At 40.5% G+C, this 19563-nt stretch overlaps 1 protein-coding gene across 1 annotated transcript in view; it reads left to right on the top strand.

Moving 5' to 3' along the window:
• The window catches only part of DLGAP1 (DLG associated protein 1), a 597103-nt gene that overhangs the window by 466332 nt on the left and 111208 nt on the right, over positions 1-19563 (top strand). The window contains exons 6-7 of the mRNA XM_075920931.1: positions 4729-4906; positions 6982-7222. Coding sequence (XP_075777046.1) covers positions 4729-4906; positions 6982-7222 — 419 coding nt within the window. The remainder of the gene's footprint in view (positions 1-4728; positions 4907-6981; positions 7223-19563) is intronic.

Here is a 19563-nt window from a genome sequence, read left to right as displayed (position 1 = left end):
TCCTCAACATTAGTGGGTTATGTACTTTCAGGTGGATTATTTCCCTCAGAGGCTCACAGCAGCCCTCAATTTAGACACCAGCTTGCTGTTTCTTGAGCTACTCTCATCATTGGCCAGCTTGGGAAAAAGAGAAAAAACCAAACTTCATTGTCTCTGTCACCCCTCCAGTGGTACAGGGTAGGAAAAACCCTTGTACCAAAGTCAGTCTCTCTAGTACTGAAATGGGGAATTGGGGGGGAACCTGGAGGAGCCCAGGGACCCTGTGAGAGCAGCTGTCTGTATTGTTTCTGGTATCAGCTATGTTACAGCTACAAATCCCTAGGCCACTTTTCCACAACCCTCCCCAGCAGCTTCCTGGTACCAGCTTTCACTTTCTCCTCTGAAACTTTCCACAGCTCCTTCTGTCCTCAAACACCTTGTACACATTGAACTAACTGAAGAGGAGCTCTTGTCTCAACTGGTTCTTAATTGGCCCCAGATGTTCTGACTAGTCTGACTCTCTTCACTCTGGAAACGTAATTCGCTCCAGGTGCTTAATTGCCCTGATTGATTCTGGCAAGTTCCTGCTGGTTCTGGACTAGCACTTATTAGTTTACCCTGGGAACAGAGACTTAATCTAGGGCTAATATACTTGCCTTCTACCAGTGTCCTGTAGGAAGCAGGGGTTGGGTGAGGGAGGGGCCTGCAACTATGGGGCCTATTTCTGCTCCTATATTGGTTCCTGCATCTGGGCAGAGTTCCACTGGGCGTCCTTTGGCTCTCTTGAGACCTTTGAGTGACAGTGGGTGCTGTTTGGGATACTCTGCTCGGTGTCCCCATCCGGTTCCCTCATTTTAGCCCTTTGACCCTCACACCATCCCTCTTTTCTTTTTCTTTGTCGCCTGGAATCAGTTGGAGTCTAGGGCTCTTTGAATCCTCCCCGTAGGCTGGGGAAGGGTCCTTCAGATGTGGGCGAGCGCAAGCTCACCTCCTAGAGCCAAATAGAGACCACTCTCCTGTGTCCTTCTAGCCTGACTCTGTAATACCTGCCTATCTAGATTTTCTCCTGTACATTCAATTCAATTCAATTCAATTGTCCATAACTGTTGTATAACTTTGCTGTGCACAGTTAAACACCGATGTGTTTCACCCTTAGGGTAGATGCCATGCGGTAGTACTTGAAAGCATTCCTAATTATTTTATCTATTCTTTTGTTTGTATATGGTGCTTTGGGATCCTTTGGGATGAAAAGCACTATATAAATATATGGTTTATTTGTATAATAAGAGGTAAGCCATTAATAGAAGCATAGGGTCGTATCAAAATTAAACACTTGATTTTGGCCTATGGTCCTTATTGCACAACCTTGGAAACAAAGATCCATCATGAGACCATCTGAGACCACAGGTACTTATAGACAGATTCTAGATTGATTCTGAGCTGATTGGCAGTGACTTGATGGCCAGCCAATCACAGGTACCTTTAAAAAAATGGTGCTTTTGAAAAATGTTTACAAACAGAAGTTGTTCAAGGTCCTGTTGTTCTTTATCAAACAAATAAGGGCTCTTTGGCAGGACGCTGTGTGCTTTTACAGAAAAAGAGCAAAATTTGCCAGCTGGAAAATAGACATATCAGAGAGCTGTGTGGCATTTAACAGAGCTGAGTTTTGGGTAAATTTTTAAGTGATATCTTGTTCAGACATGTTAAAGTTTGTATAAGTGAAAAAACACTACAATAACTGCCCCTTCTCACCCTGTCTCTATCTGACACCTGACACCTCAAAAGGACTTCTAGGGCATTATTAATAAAATAATGCATACCCTACATGATTAATGGGGATGAATGCCAATTGGTTTGTGCAGTTAGGATGATTTATAATCTGATTAATCGGGAGTCTTATAATCAGGGAAACAGCTGCAACTTTTGGGCTGTTGCTGTTAAATTTCTGCTCAGTGTGAGATATTCTGGTTTTTGTTTTTCTTTCTCATGTCTGGCACCATAGCAACTGTGCCATGAAATGTACTGAGATTTTAGCTTCAAAGTGTGACGCCCTTAGCAAGACAATCCTAGGCTAGTCTACACTGGTGTGATCTTGCCCAAAAACTCTTTAGCGCAAGAGTTCTTGCGTTAAAGTAGTTGGCTACGTCTACACTGGCCCCTTTTACGAAAGGGGCATGCTAATTTTAAACTTCGTAATAGGGAAATCCACTGGGGATTTAAATATCCCCCGCGGGATTTAAATAAAGATGTCCGCCGCTTTTTTCCGGCTTGGGGAAAAGCCGGAAAAAAGCGTCTAGACTGGCCCGATCCTCCGGAATAAAGCCCTATTCCGGAGGATCTCTTATTCCTACTTCTTATTCCTTCAAAGTAGGAATAAGAGATCCTCCGGAATAGGGCTTTATTCCGGAGGATCGGGCCAGTCTAGACGGTTTTTTCCGGCTTTTCCCCAAGCCGGAAAAAAGCGGCGGACATCTTTATTTAAATCCCGCGGGGGATATTTAAATCCCCCGCGGATTTCCCTATTCCCACTTTCAAAATTAGCATGCCCCTTCCGAAGTAGGGGCCAGTGTAGACGTAGCCGTTGTGTAAGAAAGCGTCTACACTGGCATGTGCTTTTGTGCAAGAGATGTGCTTTTGCACAAGCGCATCCTTGCCAGTGTAGATGCTCTCTTGCGCAAGAAAGCTCCGATAGCCATTTTAACCATAGGGCTTTCTTGCGCAAGAAATTCATGTTGCCTGTCTACACTGGCCTCTTGCACAAGAACAATTGAGCAAAAGGGCTTATTCCTGAGCGGGAGCCGTCAGAGTTCTGGTGCAAGAAGCCCTGATTTCATACATTAGAACGTCAGTTTACTTGCTCAAGAACATGCGGCCAGTGTAGACAGGTAGCAAGTTTTTGCACAAGATCGCGCCAGTGTAGACACAGCCCTATTGTTTTAAATCATATGGTAAAGAAGATTCTCCAAAATGTGGCAAACTTCTTGTGAGAGCAAATGCTCAAAGTTGTGGATATTCTGCCCTGGCCAATGTCTGCAATGCCTCGTACACTGAAATGAAAAGTTAACGTAATGCAAGTGCAACAGTGATAATGAAAAGTTAACATAATGCAAGTGAAACAGTGATAAAAAATTACCCATATGATGACCCACATCATGACTGGAATAAGATTAATACACTTGAATGGATTGTTCTGTGCAGTTTCTTTACTAGTGTCCTTCAACTTTTACTTAGCATGATGATTTTTTTCCTTAAAAACAAAAGCTAATCTAAAATGAAAATCTAGTTAAACACAGAACTCTCCAGGCTGGGGGAAGGAGGAGCATTCAGCTTGGAAAATAATTAGTTCTATGGGAACTATGCTATCAGGGGTACCCTAGTAAAATGAATTCTGGGAGATTTAACCAACAAGAGGACAAGGTTTTTTTTTTTTAAAAGATGAATTACAAATATTTCCTGACTATTGGAGGTATATTTCTGTACACATCACCATTTCCTTTTGTCTTGTACAGTTATGACACTTTATACTGACATGATAAAGAGCCCTTGTGACACAACACAAGACTCTTGTGTTGTGCTATGAATGTGCACATTGAAATGCAGAAGACCAGCTTACATTTTCCCAGGGATACTTATTTTGTCAGAGCTTTCAACAACAACAACAACAACAACAAAATGTCAGTCACTGCCAACACATTCTCCCAACTCTACACTCCTTTTTGTGTGCAAGTGAGAATTTATTGGAACACTATAAGTACCGACCCCAGCACACACAGCACTGAATATCCTCCAAGCACCCCCACCCTGTCCCAAACCCAAGATAACATAATATCAAGCATACAACAACTTACCACTAAGGTAAAGGATACTACACTGCTCACTGAGGGAGGTGCTTTCTGCACTGATCATTACAGTATAGTCATCCAAGGCACTTGATGTAGGCAGCCCAAGTACAGTACTATCCTACCTCCCTCAAAAATAAAAGGAAAGATAAAAGATAAGCTTAAGGGAACCCCACCCCCACCTTATCTCTCTATCTTGCTAGTCACCGGGGTCTGATGTACAAGACCCCTGTAAGTAAGCTCTTTGACTCTCTCTTCAGGACCGCTCTTGTTTTTAAGTGCTCATCCCTAAATCATGTAGACAAGGCAGTGCAATGCAAAGAGGATGCAACACACCTGAGGAGTTGGTTCCAGGATCGTTGAGTTCATCTGCTCATGCATCTAATCATTGTAAACATTGAAGTTAGTGGAGCTAGCTAAGCTGTTTCACTTTAGTTACAGATATTACCCATAATCACAGTCTTCCTCGGTGAATCATAGTTAGTTGTTGCAGAAATTATGTCACAAGCAAAAGGATTATGGAATACAGAATAAACAACAGAAGGAGATGATCTCTTAGGAAATAAAGATATTTTTCAGTTGAAAGTCTCTGGTAAAAATTAAGAGAGTGAAAACTTGAAACTATGATATAATAGCAGATTTATTGCTAAACAGAATGTTTTTCAAAGTTTCCTATGGCTTTTCAGCTACCCTTTAAAGACTATTGTATAGTTATTGTGGGATATGATGATAATAATGATTTATTACACATTTGTAAAGTTGCAATTTACTGTACTGTACTTAATTTTAAATGCCCCATGGTTACATATTTTCTAGTTTGAGTCTTACTTTTCTGCAGAAAAATGTACTGTTATCTCCAACCAGTTATTTGAATGTGATGCAATGTCCCTTTTCCACTCTTTCCTTGTAGGATATCCAGCGAACATTCCCCAAAACTTCAGATCCGGAGCCACAGTTACTTGAGGGCAGTGAGTGAAGTCTCAATCAATAGGAGTTTGGACAGTCTGGATCCTGCAAGTCTGTTAACTTCTCCTAAATTCCGTTCCCGGAATGAAAGCTACATGAGAGCCATGAGCACGATTAGTCAGGTGAGTGGCAAGCATGAACAGCTAAGCACAAGATCAGAATCAGTCACCAGCTAATTCAAATGTATATGCAATGTGTAGAACCAGAAACCTGACGATTTGTGCAATGAAGCCAGACATATAACAAATTTAAATTTTTCAAAAGCATTTGAACTTTAAAGGACTTATAGGGCTGGTTTTCATCTATGTTTTTGTGAAGGAATAAGCTTTAAAAATGTCATGGTCTAAATTTTGATAATTAATAGTTTTTGGTTGCACTACATAAAATGTCTTAAAGGGGCCTGATTTTTGTAGAGGACAGCTGCTCAGCACTCCCTCTAAAGAGTTTCAGGTTTAGCCCTCAAAAGATTGAGTCACTTCTAAAAATATAGTCTTTGGAGCTCTAGCAAAAATGAGTAAAGACTCCAATGTACATTTAAGGACTAGGGACCATAAAATAAAAATTTCTGTGTACGTGTAATATAAATATCAAAGCAATCTTAGGGTACGTCTAGACTACATGGCTCCATTGACGGAGCCATGTAAAGTAGTTTACTCGGCATAGGCAAAGAAGCGGGGATTTAAATAAACGAGGTTTACTGGAGCGGTCGACAAAGGCTTCCCTTGTCGACTGCACCACGTTTAGACTGCCCTGCTGTGCCGGATCAGCTGATCATTGGCACAGTGCGGCAGCCATTTTTATTTTAATGAAGCGGGGATTATTTAAATCCCTGCTTCTTTGACTATGCCGTATAAACTATTTTACATGGCTCTGTCGACGGAGCCGTGTAGTCTAGACATACCCTAAAAGTGTGTCTGATAGGACTTAAAAAATCCTGGCTCAGTGATGTCAGCAAGATTGCCTCAGACTTCAGTGGGGCCATGATTCTATCTATGGACTGCTATGCAGGATAAATGGAGTGACTTTGATCCATGATGAAATCTGCACTGCTCAGGCAGGGGCTGCTGAATTTGGACATTCTGAAGAGCTCTCTGCATATTATCTGCTGTAGGAGTTTACAGCGTTAGCACAAAGTATAAGCAGGTGCTGTAGAAACTGAGTTATGAAGGAAGCCCACAAAAAACAGCTAACTGAAATTGTGAGTGTGGGATAAAACTATTTGACTCCAATTTAGACTTGTTGATTTGTAAGATGAGTGAAGCTTCAAGAACAGCTGTCTGTGCTCAGAAGGGTGCAGGCTCCCTTGCCAATAAAAATAGGAAGCTTAAAAAAATCCTAGAAGTGAGCTACGGGAGACACCTGATAAACTAGTTTATCCTATGCAAATGTAGGATTGTTCTTCATAAAATAATATCAAGTGCTCTGACCAGTTATTTTTAAAGCGATCAATCTCTTTCAATTTTTTCCCCTTAGGAAGTTATTCCACAGTCTAATAGATTTCACTGTTCAGCAGTATGCCCTGTTACTCAGCCTATTTTTTTCTTAAAATTCATCCTAGTATAACATTTTTCATATCTCCCTAGACCAAAATAATTCACATTTTCCCTTGGTGTAGCTGCTTTTAGAATGCTTGAAAAATAGTGAAATTGTGATATACGTTATTGTTTCAAATGTGCATTTTTCCACTGATGACTGTTAGAATTATAATGCCAATCTCATGGCTCAATCCTGAGTATAGAATCATGGTGGACCCTTAGCGAAGTTTGTAACACACACAGCAAGGCCATGTGCTTTTGAGTGTAATCCACACTCAAGGGTTAATGAGTCTGATATAGCTGCCAGCCAAGGGAATTAATCCTTTCATTCAAGTTGGAGAGGCTCAAATTCTTAATGCTAGATGTCCAAGGTTTAATCCCTGAAGTTGGCCCAAGTTAGATTAGTTACATAAGATCAGGACTAAGCCCACAATGTCCATAGCGCTGTATTTTCTTGACTCTGAATAGGTACATCTTATATTTTTCTTGATGAATTCTTACTGCATAAAAACATAAGTTTTAAAGTGTAAATCGTTTACTGTTCATTTTCAAAGGGAACTTTTAGAGGAAATTTTAATTATTGCTCCATTTTTCTTTTAAATGTTATTACAGAATAGATTGATCTATGGGACATAATTAAATTACCTCTTCTTGGCCAGCAGGTGAGTGAGATGGAAGTAAATGGTCAGTTTGAGTCAGTCTGTGAGTCCGTGTTCAGCGAACTAGAGTCTCAGGCTGTAGAGGCTCTGGATCTGCCAATGCCAGGCTGCTTCCGCATGAGGAGCCACAGCTATGTGAGAGCAATTGAGAAGGGCTGTTCCCAAGATGATGAATGCGTGTCACTGAGGTCCTCATCTCCCCCACGCACAACCACCACAGTGAGGACCATCCAGAGCAGTACTGGTGAGTAACAAAGAGGGAATTCAGGAGGGCACAAAAGAAAAGCATTGCTTGGCACAATATACATTACACTAGAGGTTAAATCTTTGCTCAACCTGAAATTCATGAGAGATACTATGTTTCCTCTGCATATATGGGCCAGACAGTGGGAAACCTAAATATCCCCATATACCACAGAACCATACTCTTCCTGAGAGCAGAAGTATCCATAAAAGAAGTGCAAATCCAGTGACACAGAAACACAAGCAGGGAAAACATAGAGGTCACTTTTGCTACTCATCTTTTCCCAGGAATGCAACTACATCTAGACGGTGTGTTGTTGAAATGGATCTTTAATGGCCCACAGCTGGGCAAATAGTTACCCGCACCAGTGAAAATTCAAATTCAATTTGCTCAATGCACAGCAGATTACTGGAGAAAGAATTACACAAACAGTAAAAGGTTATATAATGCATGTTCCTCATAATCCTTAATTCTCCAAGCATAAACCCTCAGTAACCATGTTGGCCTTACACAGTATCTTGACTGGCAGACAAAACAGGTATATCTATCAATTCTAGATGGAAACGTCTTCTCTTTTCTCTCTCCCTCCTATAGCAGGGTCTTGGTTAGCCTTAGGTCCTCTGGTTCAAAAGTCCTTTAAAAGTCCCTCATAGCAGGGGTGAGCTACCCTGAGATCCTCTGTCTTACAGTACCAAAAACCTCTTCAGATGTTAATTGGGGAACTAAAAACTGTACCTATATATTCTTAATATTTATACCCTCTATTCTCAAAATAGTCACATGTCTTTGAAATATGCCCCATGGGTATTTCATTACTGTTTTTTCCTAATTAATATTTGTAAAGAGACTGCAAAACAGACAAAGACCATAGGCCAATTGACCTTCACCCTCATTCACTCGCACTCTTAGTATGGTGCCATCCAAACGGGACATTTTGACCTGGGTTAGCCTGTGCCAAGTTCATTGATCATGTGTTTTTGTGTTTTCTTTATTTGTTGAGCTGGCCATTGGAGGATATTTTCCAAAGTTTGCTGTTGAAACACACACACAGATAAAGTCTCTGATATTTCCAAATCAACTGTCCCGCTCCCAGAATCCTCTAGCAAATTCAAACATATCTAATCATACCTAACTCGTGTCCAGCACATTCACTCATATCAGTCACAATAATTCATAATAATTTAACTCCACACAAACAGCCCTGAGCTGATGTAAACCAATGCACAACGTGGAGCGATGCTGATTTATACAAGGTGAGGATTCATTCCTCTGCTTGCAAATGATTTGGGAGGAGCCCCCTGTATAATAAACCTGCATAAACTCCTCCGCTTTGCAATGGTGTGAGCACATTTTAAAAGTTGGAGGTAACAAGAGATAATGAGGAATTACTCCTCTAGCCATCTTAGAAAAAATGGGGGGAGGTTGATAATTTTTTCAAAACTTTAAAATTATTTATGGTTGCCTTTTTAAAAAAATCTTGCTGTTTGATTTGTAAAAATAACCATTATGTCCACTAACGAATATCACCTGAATTTTTTTTTCAGAAGAGGATTGAAAATAGCTCATTGCTTTTGTCTTATTCTTCTGTATCCATTCTGTTGTCTCACACAAGCATCACTTCATTGTACATTCAAGTTTCTAGAAGCCATTTCACATTTCACCTACCATTTTTTCCCACATTCTGTTAATTCTACGGTCTTCCCTAATTTTTTTCCCTTTCGTGTGTGTTATCTCACTCTTGCAGTTGCTTGTGTTCCTTGTCTCTGATCCCAGTCCCTCTATAAGGCCACGTTTTCAACTGTTTTTCATCATCAAAAGACTTTTTCAGTCCTTTTTATCAAAAATGTGCAGCCTAATTTGTACTATTTAAAATATCAAGTGTAAGCATTACTGGATGTATGTTGGCAATCCACCATAAACTTCAAAACATCTTTAACACCTGTTATAGTACAGTTCTCTTCTAAACCAATGACCAGAAAGAAATAACTTCCAAACTACAGTGTAAGGAATGTGAAAAGACATTTTTGTGTGTGCAGGTTTTATCCATGTTCTTTGCACCCAATTACAGCTGAGGGATTTACATAGAATGTGTGTTGTTTCATCATGCAGTAATAGCTCATCACCAGTGTGGTGGTAGGCATATAGCTGAAGGCTTTTTTCAGGACCACATTCTAGCTCTTACTGCAAATGTGTTGAGCATTTCCATGCTGTCTTTTCTCTAAATTCCTCTGTACCTTTTCTTCTCTTTCACAGACATGCAGGCCTTCACAAAATAATGGGCAGCAAAACCCCTCTGCCCACGTATGCCTTACATGAGTCTTTGCTTCGGGTGATTGTATGGCTGGGCAGACCCCTATTGTTTCAGCTATCTGATTGTATAGTATAAAGGAATTTACCTATTTCTTGCCACTATCTTACATGAAAGTAACTTCTACCTCACCACACAGATAATAGGAAGACGAAAGGAGTCTCAGGTATATCTCCTTATAGGTGAAGTAACAAATATATTTGCTTCAGACATCAGAAACAGATACACTGCATGCACTTAACACTCCAGGACTAGAAACCTATTCCATCTACTCCTGAAATACTGGCCTCTATCAATTCAGCCTTTCATTACTACTAGTAGCTAACTAATGAGAAAAATAGGAAGGAGCCAAAACTCTGGCAAATAAATTACAAAAATGTAATAGGCAGACCAAGAAAGAATTTAAGAAGCAACATACTAAAACCAACAGTAGTTCTAAGTACATCAAAAGCAAGGCAACCTGCCAAATAGGCAGTGTGACCACTACATGACAAAGCACTCAAGAAAAACAAGGCCATTGCAAAGAAGATGACTAAATTTTTTGCATCAATCTTTACTGCAGAGGATGTTAGGAAAATACCCACATCAGAGTGATTCTTTTTGGGTGACAGATCTGTCCCAAATTGAAGTGTCAATGTAGAGGAGGTTTTGGAACAAATGGATCATTTAAAACAATAATGAATCACCAGGACCAGTTGGTATTCACCCAAGAGTTCTGAAGGAGCTCAAAAACAAAATTGTGGAACTATTAACTTTAGTATGTAACCGTATCAATGAAATCAGACTCCTTGCCAGTGACTAGAAAGAAGGTTGCGAATGGAATATAGACTTTTAAAAGCTCTTCAGAGGAAATCCTGGCATGGTGAGTCTTATCTCAATATTGGGCATATTGATTTATACTATAATAAAGAACAGAATTATCAGACACATAGATAAACATAATTTTTTAGGGAAGAGACAACAGAGTTTTATAAAGGGAAACCACATCTAACTAACCTATCAGAACTCTTTGAGGGAATCAAAAGCAGTTGGTTAAGGGTGACCCAATAGGTAAATTTTCAGAAAGCCTTTGAAAAGTTCCCTCACCAAAGGCTCTTAAGAAATCTATGCAGCCATGGAATAAGAAGGAAAGATAGGACACACGGGCTATGTCTAGACTTCTGAGTTTCTCCGGGATACTCTTCCGACATTTTTCAGTGAAACCTAATGAATCTGACGAAATCAGAGAAATGATGTGATCTATCAACTCTTTCAGGACCACAAAAATGTGGCCTCTGGTGAAGAGTGTTCACACTAATTTGAACTGAGAAGGGCACTCCGGTTGAGGCCAGTAGTCCTGCTTCCATGAGGAGTAAGGGAAGTTGAAGTGTTCTCCTTTCAACTTCCTGCTGTGTAGACAGCGCCAAAAGTCAAGTTACGGTACTTCGACTTCTGTTATGTAATTAGCGTAGCTGAAGTTGCAGATCTTAATTCGAACTTATTCCCTAGTGTAGACATACATTTACAGCCTAACTAGAGCAGACGTCTTTTTTTTTCAATTTCTCCAGTCTATCTAAAGTTTCAATCAATCTTTCATGAAAACCTTATTTAACCGTGCTTTATCTAGCTCTTTACTGACTATGCCTTACTCTTGCCATTTTCTCCAGCTGTGATTTCTGACTGAAAATCAGACTTCAAATCCTAACAATTAAAATGTTTCTAAATTACTAAAGTATCTGTTTCTTTATGGACAGATTGGTCCTTGGACAAAAAACTGAGAAATCTAACAGAACTTTGAAATAGCTGGTGCTCAGTCAGTTTCAACTTCTCCTCCGTGTGCACGTGCATTTTATTTCTAAATACTGGTGCTGCAAGCTCTTTATTTCAACTGTGGTTTTTCCATTGGGTATTCAATCCCTTTAGATATTTGCACATAAAACATTTAACATGTCCTGTCTGGATAGTTCAAAGAAGGAAATAAAAGCAGCCTATTTAGCTGCTACTGAGTAAAGCCTATTTAGCTATTCAGTAAAGGATTTTTTTTTAATTTAAAATAATAATTAAATTTTCTTTCCATAAACAAAAAGACCCACAACACAAAAAAAGCCTTGGGTAGCAACCATACCTTTACAACAAATGTTGCACTGTATAGCCATCAGATTACAAAGGGACTAATAACTTGATGGTGGTTTTGTTTGTGTTTTAAGCAGAGATTTTTAAAATCTCAAAAATCCTCACAGGACAAGAAAACCATTTCCTACCTAGGTCTGCTATTGTATGGCTTTCCTATTTGCTCTTCCTATAGCCCCTTACTAACTTAAGTCAACACATTTATTCAGAATGTTTATGTAATTCAATATCATTTTAATATAAATTCAAAAGCATATTTGGGATCCTTACTTTAAAGTAATATCTAGCTTTGTTAGTCTGGCAAAGTGCTCTCTAAGGGTATGTCTACACTACCCCGCTAGTTCGAACTAGCGGGGTAATGTATGCATACCGCACTTGCTAATGAAGCCCGGGATTTGAATTTCCCGGGCTTCATTAGCATAAGCGGGGAGCCGCCATTTTTAAATCCCCGCTGCTTCGAACCCCGTGTAGCGCGGCTACACGGGGCTCGAACTAGGTAGTTCGGACTAGGGTGCCTATTCCGAACTACCGGTACACCTCGTTTCACGAGGAGTAACGGTAGTTCGGAATAGGACCCTAGTCCGAACTACCTAGTTCGAGCCCCGTGTAGCCGCGCTACACGGGGTTCGAAGCAGCGGGGATTTAAAAATGGCGGCTCCCCGCTTATGCTAATGAAGCCCGGGAAATTCAAATCCCGGGCTTCATTAGCAAGTGCGGTATGCATACATTACCCTCCTAGTTCGAACTAGGAGGGTAGTGTAGACATACCCTAAGTGTTCTCTTCATAGCTGTATGATATAAAAGGGATATTTTTTATTTCCTTTGTCAGTCATCCATGCTTAGAAGATGCTTTTTGTCTACAATATCTTTTGCCAAATCATCTTGGGGGGAAGCATATTATTCAGATACATACTATATATATTTGAATTGCTGAGAGTGTATTTCGTTAGCATATAGATAAAGTTAGCTATAGAATACTAATTGTTAGCATTATTACCAATCTGACAGGATTAAAATCAAATAAGAAAGCGTTAAACAAGAAAGTTTGAAACAGTGTACCAAGATGGTTGTGGAATAAAATAAATAAACAAGTTTATTAGCAAAGAACAGACATTTAAGTGATACCAAGTAAAAAGAATTGAGAGAAATAGTTACAACATAAAAATATGTTCCCAAGACTCAAACTCGACTTAATAAACTAAAGGATTGAAAGTAGTTTTCTCATCACAATTGTTCTTTCAGCATGGCTGGCCAGTTCTTAGCCAGATCCAACTCAGAGCTCAAAATGCTCGCTTTCTTTGTCTCCTCCAGTGAAAGATGTCCAAATGGCTTTCTCCCTCTGCCTATATTCTTACATATTGCAGATTTGAGGGTTGATTTTTGGTTATTTTTAAGTGGGAAAATGAAATATCAATGGTCCTGCGGACAAGTATTATTTCAAATCAATAACTGAAGGCTGGCTTCAATATGATTTCAACTAACTTCTTTGGTTTCCTGAACTGTGAATGGGAATAGACATCAGTTCTGATACAAGAGGAGAATGCAGATCTCAAGGAAACACATTTTCTCTGCTAAAACTGGGCTAAAATTATTGTGATGCAAAACATAAAATAAAAGTGAGACAGTTATACTTGAACTATGGAAAGACTACATTGCCATTCTCAAAAATATTATATGTAGATTAGCTTAGTTCCAATGAAACAACAGAATACTGATATTTATTTTCCCATGCAGAGATACTACTTACAACTGATCAGAAAATCATTCCGATTTTATCTTTTATATGGAATTCTTGCTAAGCTTCTAATTATTTTTGTTGACCTTCTCTATTTTGACTGCAGCGTTTCTGAGATGGGGTGACCAAATATAAACTGTGTTCAAGATGAAAAAGTCCCCCAGATTTGTAAAGTGGCATTATATTTTCAGTATTATTCTCTGTTCCCTTTTAATACAGCCTAACAGCTTCGCTTTTTAAAATACAGCTGTGCATTTAGTAGATGATGTCACTGGGCTATCTACAAAGGCTTCTAGGTCTTGTTCCTGAGTAATTACAGTTAATTTAGAACTCATCAAAGTACAAGAATAATTCATGTTGTTCCTTCTACTGTGCATTATTTTGTGCATTTTTTGCACTTATTTTAAACTGCCAATGTGTTGCCCAACCACTTAGTCTTAAATCCTTCTACAATTTCACATAATCTTTAGACTTCACTAACCTGCATAAGTTTGTATCATCCACAAATAATAATTTTAGCACAGTGAAATACTATTGGACTTTGCAAGCACTTGCAAACAGATTCTTCATTTTTTAAAACAACCGAGTCATTTTGTTTTTAATCAAAATCTTTTGTAAGAGTTTTTAATAAGTGGATTTAATGAGCACAGCTCCTGCAAGAGGTCTCTACTACAGAACAATTCCTTTGGAGCCATTACACTTCATCGTGTCAATAATTCCCATTTCAAAGCTCCCGTATTGGATATTTATTTACATGATCCAGTACATATTATATATTTCCAAGCCTCCTAAACATGTATTTATGCAATAGTTCATAATAGTAATTGGCTTTTTTGAAGCTGCTGTGGCACATACATTATTAAGCAGTTCTCAAAGCTAATACTCTGCTGATTTTTATAATACCATAAAGGAGAACCCCCAAAGGAAATTCAACAGCAACAATAAACGCACATTTAATAAGTGGTAAGGATCTCATACATACATCCAACTAAAATGTACGTTTTTATGACTTGCTATTGCATTCTATATACTGTCATCTCATTTAAGTGCTCCTTGCTGATTCCATTCACTTGCGATAACAAGGCACAATAGGACTTAAAAATACAGGGATGTGAAAAAGTCGAATGTTATTATTTGTAGAGAGAAAAATTAGCTGTCTTTTTAGAGCCTGGTATCTGCTTGATCAAAGATGTTATATGTAAGTGCTGGTATTTAATCCTAATTCTCCTCCAACCATTGTTCTCCCCTTGAGTTTCCTCTGGATGGAGTAAATGGATATTCTGATGTTCAGACATTATTTTCCTATTTAATTTGGCTTTGGTCAATTTTTGGGAGTGTCCTAAAATTGCATTCCACTTAGAATTTGGTGAACTGTGTAATCAAAATAATTCCTAGTCACTCTGATCAAAGTTGGATTTGAACTACACTATCAAAGGACCAAGGCAAATGAATACTCCCGGAGCACACCCCTCTAATAGGACAAATCTTCTGTTTATTCTGTTGCAAAAGGCTTCCAATTTTAATCCTGAAGCTTTTCATCAGGTAGAGACCCGGGTAGATTGAAACCTGACTTGATAATCACATTATTTTTGTCGTAACGATTCTCAAATAAGATGTCTGTTTAGTTAAAAAAAACTTAAGTAGGAAAGTTTGACCGAAAAGTCAGATTCTTGAAATATTATAATAAAATAGATTATGGTTATGAAACACTTCCTTTAAAGTAAGTTAGGACTTCAGGGCTTTAAAAGTTGTGGCTTTCCAGCCACATTAGCATAGTGTGTTATTTATAGGTGCTTTATTTTGTAATCTGCCAGATAAAATGAACTATGTCAGAACGACTATTATTAAAACAATATTATTTTAGAAATGCTTTCAGCAGGTCAAAAAATAACAAGCGGTACATAAAACTGAGGCAGCCCAGGCATTATAAAAATAACCTGGCTGCCTCTAAATGCCTGTAGAAAATTTCAGACCCTGCACTTAGTGTAATATATGAAGAATAATTTGCACCTTATTAAATTCTGTCACATTGATGTTGCACTTCTAAAGAGGTGTCACCTCACTCAGTTCTACGAATTCTTACTTGGCATTTTACCTGCAAGTCAAAGGTAGCTAAAGTTTAACACTTAAAAAAAAAAAAAAAAAAAAGATTCTAAGAATAAAATGTGTATATACTGCATTGCATTTCACTTTCTATATGAGTGCCCTATTTTAACACTCTCTTTAGTATGGCAACTGGTACTCAACTTTGTTAAACAGCCATTCACAATATTCTCACTGTGGATCTGACCTAACTCCCATTACAGTCAGTGGATGTGTTGCTATTTAATTTAATGAGAGGTGGATCAAACCCAATAATACAATATTTTTGCAATGCTTAAATGCTTGTTTCCTTGGGATGTTACTATAAGGAGGGTGGCGCATAATCACCATTCCCCACATACAAAGAGTTCGGTTTCCCTTAAAATGTTAATACACAACTAAAGCTGAAATTTTATTCTCCTTGGAAAAGGCAAATTGATCATAATGTGAAGGACAAGAAATTAGCTACTAAGCTTCCTCCATCAGCTTTAACATTGTGCTTAAAAGGTGGGGTAGGCAAATTCCAGCCACAGGCCAGATCTGGTCCACAGAGTTAGTCCCTGGCGGGATCCCACCTCCATGTTTACTTGTGCTTCCACAGGTATCAGAGGACTGCAGCTCTCTTTGGCCGCAAATCACCATTCGCAGCCAATGCAAGCAGTGGGAAGTGGCTGCAATGGTCTGCAATGCTTGCTGCCATTTGCATTGGCCATGAATAGCGATTTGCGGCCGACCAGAGCTGCGATCCTCCGAGACCTGTGGAGGTGCAGATAAACAAAGCGGCAGCAGCCCACCAGGGATTAAAACTGTGAGCTGCCATTTTTCTTATGTGTCCACCCCTGTTCTAAGGGCTCGTCTCCACTGCACAGGGGGTTGATGCTGCAGCAATCGATGCACCAGCCATCAGTTTATCGCATCTGCTTAGATGAGATGAATTGACCTCTGAGTGTTCTCCTGTCAACTCCAATACTGCACCAGGACAAGAAGAGTAGACAGAGTGGACAGGGGGGCAGCCACTGTAAGTATGTTGACTTCAGCTTTGCTATTTACATAGCTGATGTCACATAGATTAGTCACATAGGGTACGTCTAGATTTCCAGCTTTTGTCAGTAGAGGCTTTGTCGACAGATAGGGTATGTCTAGACTACATGCCTCTATCGTCAGAGGCATGTAGATTAGGCTACCCGGCATAGGGAAATGAAGCCGCGATTTAAATAATCACCGCTTCATTTAAATTAAAAGGGCTGCCACGCTCTGCCGACCAGCTGATGATCAGCTGTTTGTCTGCAGATCGGGGCAATCTGGACACGCCACGGTCGACAAGGAAGCCTTTGTCGACCGGCACAGGTATGCCTCGTGAAACCAGGTTTACCTGCGCCGGTCAACAAAGGCTTCCTTGTCGACCACAGCGCGTCCAGACTGCCCCGATCTGCCGACAAACAGCTGATCATCAGCTGGTCGGCAGAGCGCGGCAGCCATTTTAATTTAAATGAAGCCGCGATTATTTAAATCGCGGCTTCATTTCCCTATGCCGGGTAGCCTAATCTACATGCCTCTGACGATAGAGGCATGTAGTCTAGACACACCCATACTGTCAAGAAGCCTCTGTCAACAAAGAGCATCTAGACTACGGCCAGTTCTGTCAACAAAGCAAGCCACTTTTTTGACAGAGAGTCTAGACGCTCTCTTTTGAAAAAGCAGTGTGGATGCAATAGCACCTTTTGTCGACAGAACTCTGTCAACAGAAGGTGTTATTCCTTGTAGAATGAGGTTTACTGCCGTCGACAAAACTGCCACGTTCTGTCGACTTATTGTCAACAGAACTCGGCGGTAATGCAGACGCAGGTATAGTTTTGTCGACAAAAGTCCACTTTTGTCGACAAAACCCTATAGTCTAGACACACTCCTAGAGTGGGAGGGGGCTTAGTGTGCACAAGGCCTTAGCTTTGCTCTATGTTTCACTGAGACCTTCTTTACATTAGAGAATTGTATCATGTTGGAACATGTGTTAATGATGATGAATTCTTTATGAACAAATACTTGTGTTTATCATGTCTTCTGGTCATGGAGACAATGTTAAAAAGGAATGTCTTTGTCTGTGCTAAGTGTTCAATACCTAAGTTCCCTCTAAACTGGGTGGCTGGATGCCCTTCAAGCTATCAAGTGCCACCCACTTCAGATACCTCTCCCCACTGCCTTGATGCTCCTGCCCTCTGCCTTGCTCCCAGGAGCCTCCAGCTTTCTATGCAGACCCAGCAGGGGGAGGAGAATGCTGATGTCAGGGTGTCCCCCTCCCTTGGCCCCGGACTCCATCTATGCAGAGCCAGGGATAGGTTGCAACAGGGTTTGGGATGGAGGGAGCTTGCTAGTGGCTATTTAAAAGAGTAACATACAGCAACAAATAAGGGCATGTCTACACTAGGAAATCATTTCAAAATAACTACATTTGAAATAATAACTCCTGAAATAACAAAACTGAAATAGCATGTCCCCGGGGGAGCCTCAAAATTAGTCTGAGGAAAGCTTCCTTATTGTGGATGTGCTACCTTGACTTTGAGCCACAGGAAGCACTGGGGAGTAATTACTTTGAATCACTCTGGGGAGTAGTTATTTTGAAATAGCAGCAACAGAGTGTCAGACTACCTCTATTTCAAAGTAACAATTTTGAAATAAGCATTATTCCCTGAGGAAAGCAGGAGTACAGATTTTGAAATAATCAGGCTTAGTGGTGTGGATGCTCTGCTTATTACTTCAAAATAAGGGGAGGTATTTCAAAATAACTCCCTAGTGTAGACCAGGGCTCAGAGGGCTAAAAAGAAACAGTACCGCTCAGGATTTTAGTGAGGTTCCACCATTTGGGCTGCATTTTGCCATCATCTGAAATTCTGCCCTTTAATTAAAATCTCTGCATTTCTATCTTTTTCCATTCAGATGTGGAGATGTAACACCATAAATTGGTGTGTAGACACCAGAATGACAGTAACCTCCACAGAGCTGCCTCTCATGGAGATAGAGGGCTGGGTCTGTAGATTTTTTTTTAAAAGGGCCCCTTTCAGTGAGGAAACTGGTCTGGGAGATATATTCTCCTACCATGGATCCATGTTGCCTGGGTCTGGGGCAACAGCTTGACTTCTTTATTGGCTCGCAGCCCCAGGTCAGAGCTGTCACCCAGGACTCCACACTTTGGGAGTATGGATATACTGAGTGTAGTCCCCAGGTTATAACTCAGAATGGGAGGAAGCGACTCCACCTCTCCCAGAACTCAAGGGAATGCTGTATATATACACTCCTTCCTCAATATCATCCTCCCGTGCCAGTGTATACAGACTGGGGCTTTAAGATAAAGCTCCATATAGCTTGAGAATTAGCCGTATTGATTACCTGAAGGATGCCTCCGGGCAGCTATAGTCCACTGGGGAGTCCAGACAGGTTGTGAACATACTTAAAGGGGCAACTCTGTGTCTGTCTGTCTTCCACACAGTCACACACATACACATACAGTCTGTGTGTGTGTCTCTCTCTGTCTCATACACTGTGTATATCTCACACACATGTCCCAACACATACAGACAGGACCTCCCTGGTCTGGCACCCTTGGGACCTGACCAGTCCCAAATGAGGGAGGTTCCCTGCCACTGGCCTCCCAGCCAGCTGCCGCTCCCTCCTACAGTGTTCTTGTGGCTTGTGCCCAGTCCTGCACTCTAGTCCAGGCCTGCTGCTCGCCTCCCCTCCTCCCCACACCCAGCTGCCAGCTCAGACCAGCCAGGGCTTCTGTCAGCCGACGGTCAGGGCAGTGAGTGGTGTGTGTGTGTATACTATACACCCGACACTTCAACTGCTGAGACCGAGGTCCCTTGCAGTGGGCAACCTGGAAGAGGTTGATGGGCGCCCCAATAAGTGTACAGGAAGAGCTTATTACACTTCAGATTTTAGCTACTAGAATCTGTGATTCCTTCGCAGCGGGCAGCCTCGGGGAGGCTGAGAAGTGCCCCCAACGGATTTTGCCACCTGGGTGTGACACAAATCCAAACGCCCAAGCTCTTCCTATACAGGCAGTCCCCGGGTTACGTACAAGGTAGGGACTGTAGGTTTGTTCTTAAGTTGAAT

Source organism: Pelodiscus sinensis, chromosome 2 (assembly GCF_049634645.1).
Source record: "Pelodiscus sinensis isolate JC-2024 chromosome 2, ASM4963464v1, whole genome shotgun sequence".
Taxonomy (NCBI): Eukaryota; Metazoa; Chordata; order Testudines; family Trionychidae; genus Pelodiscus; species Pelodiscus sinensis.
The sequence above is the reverse complement of the archived record's forward strand: the minus strand, read 5'-3'. Positions and strand labels throughout refer to the sequence as shown.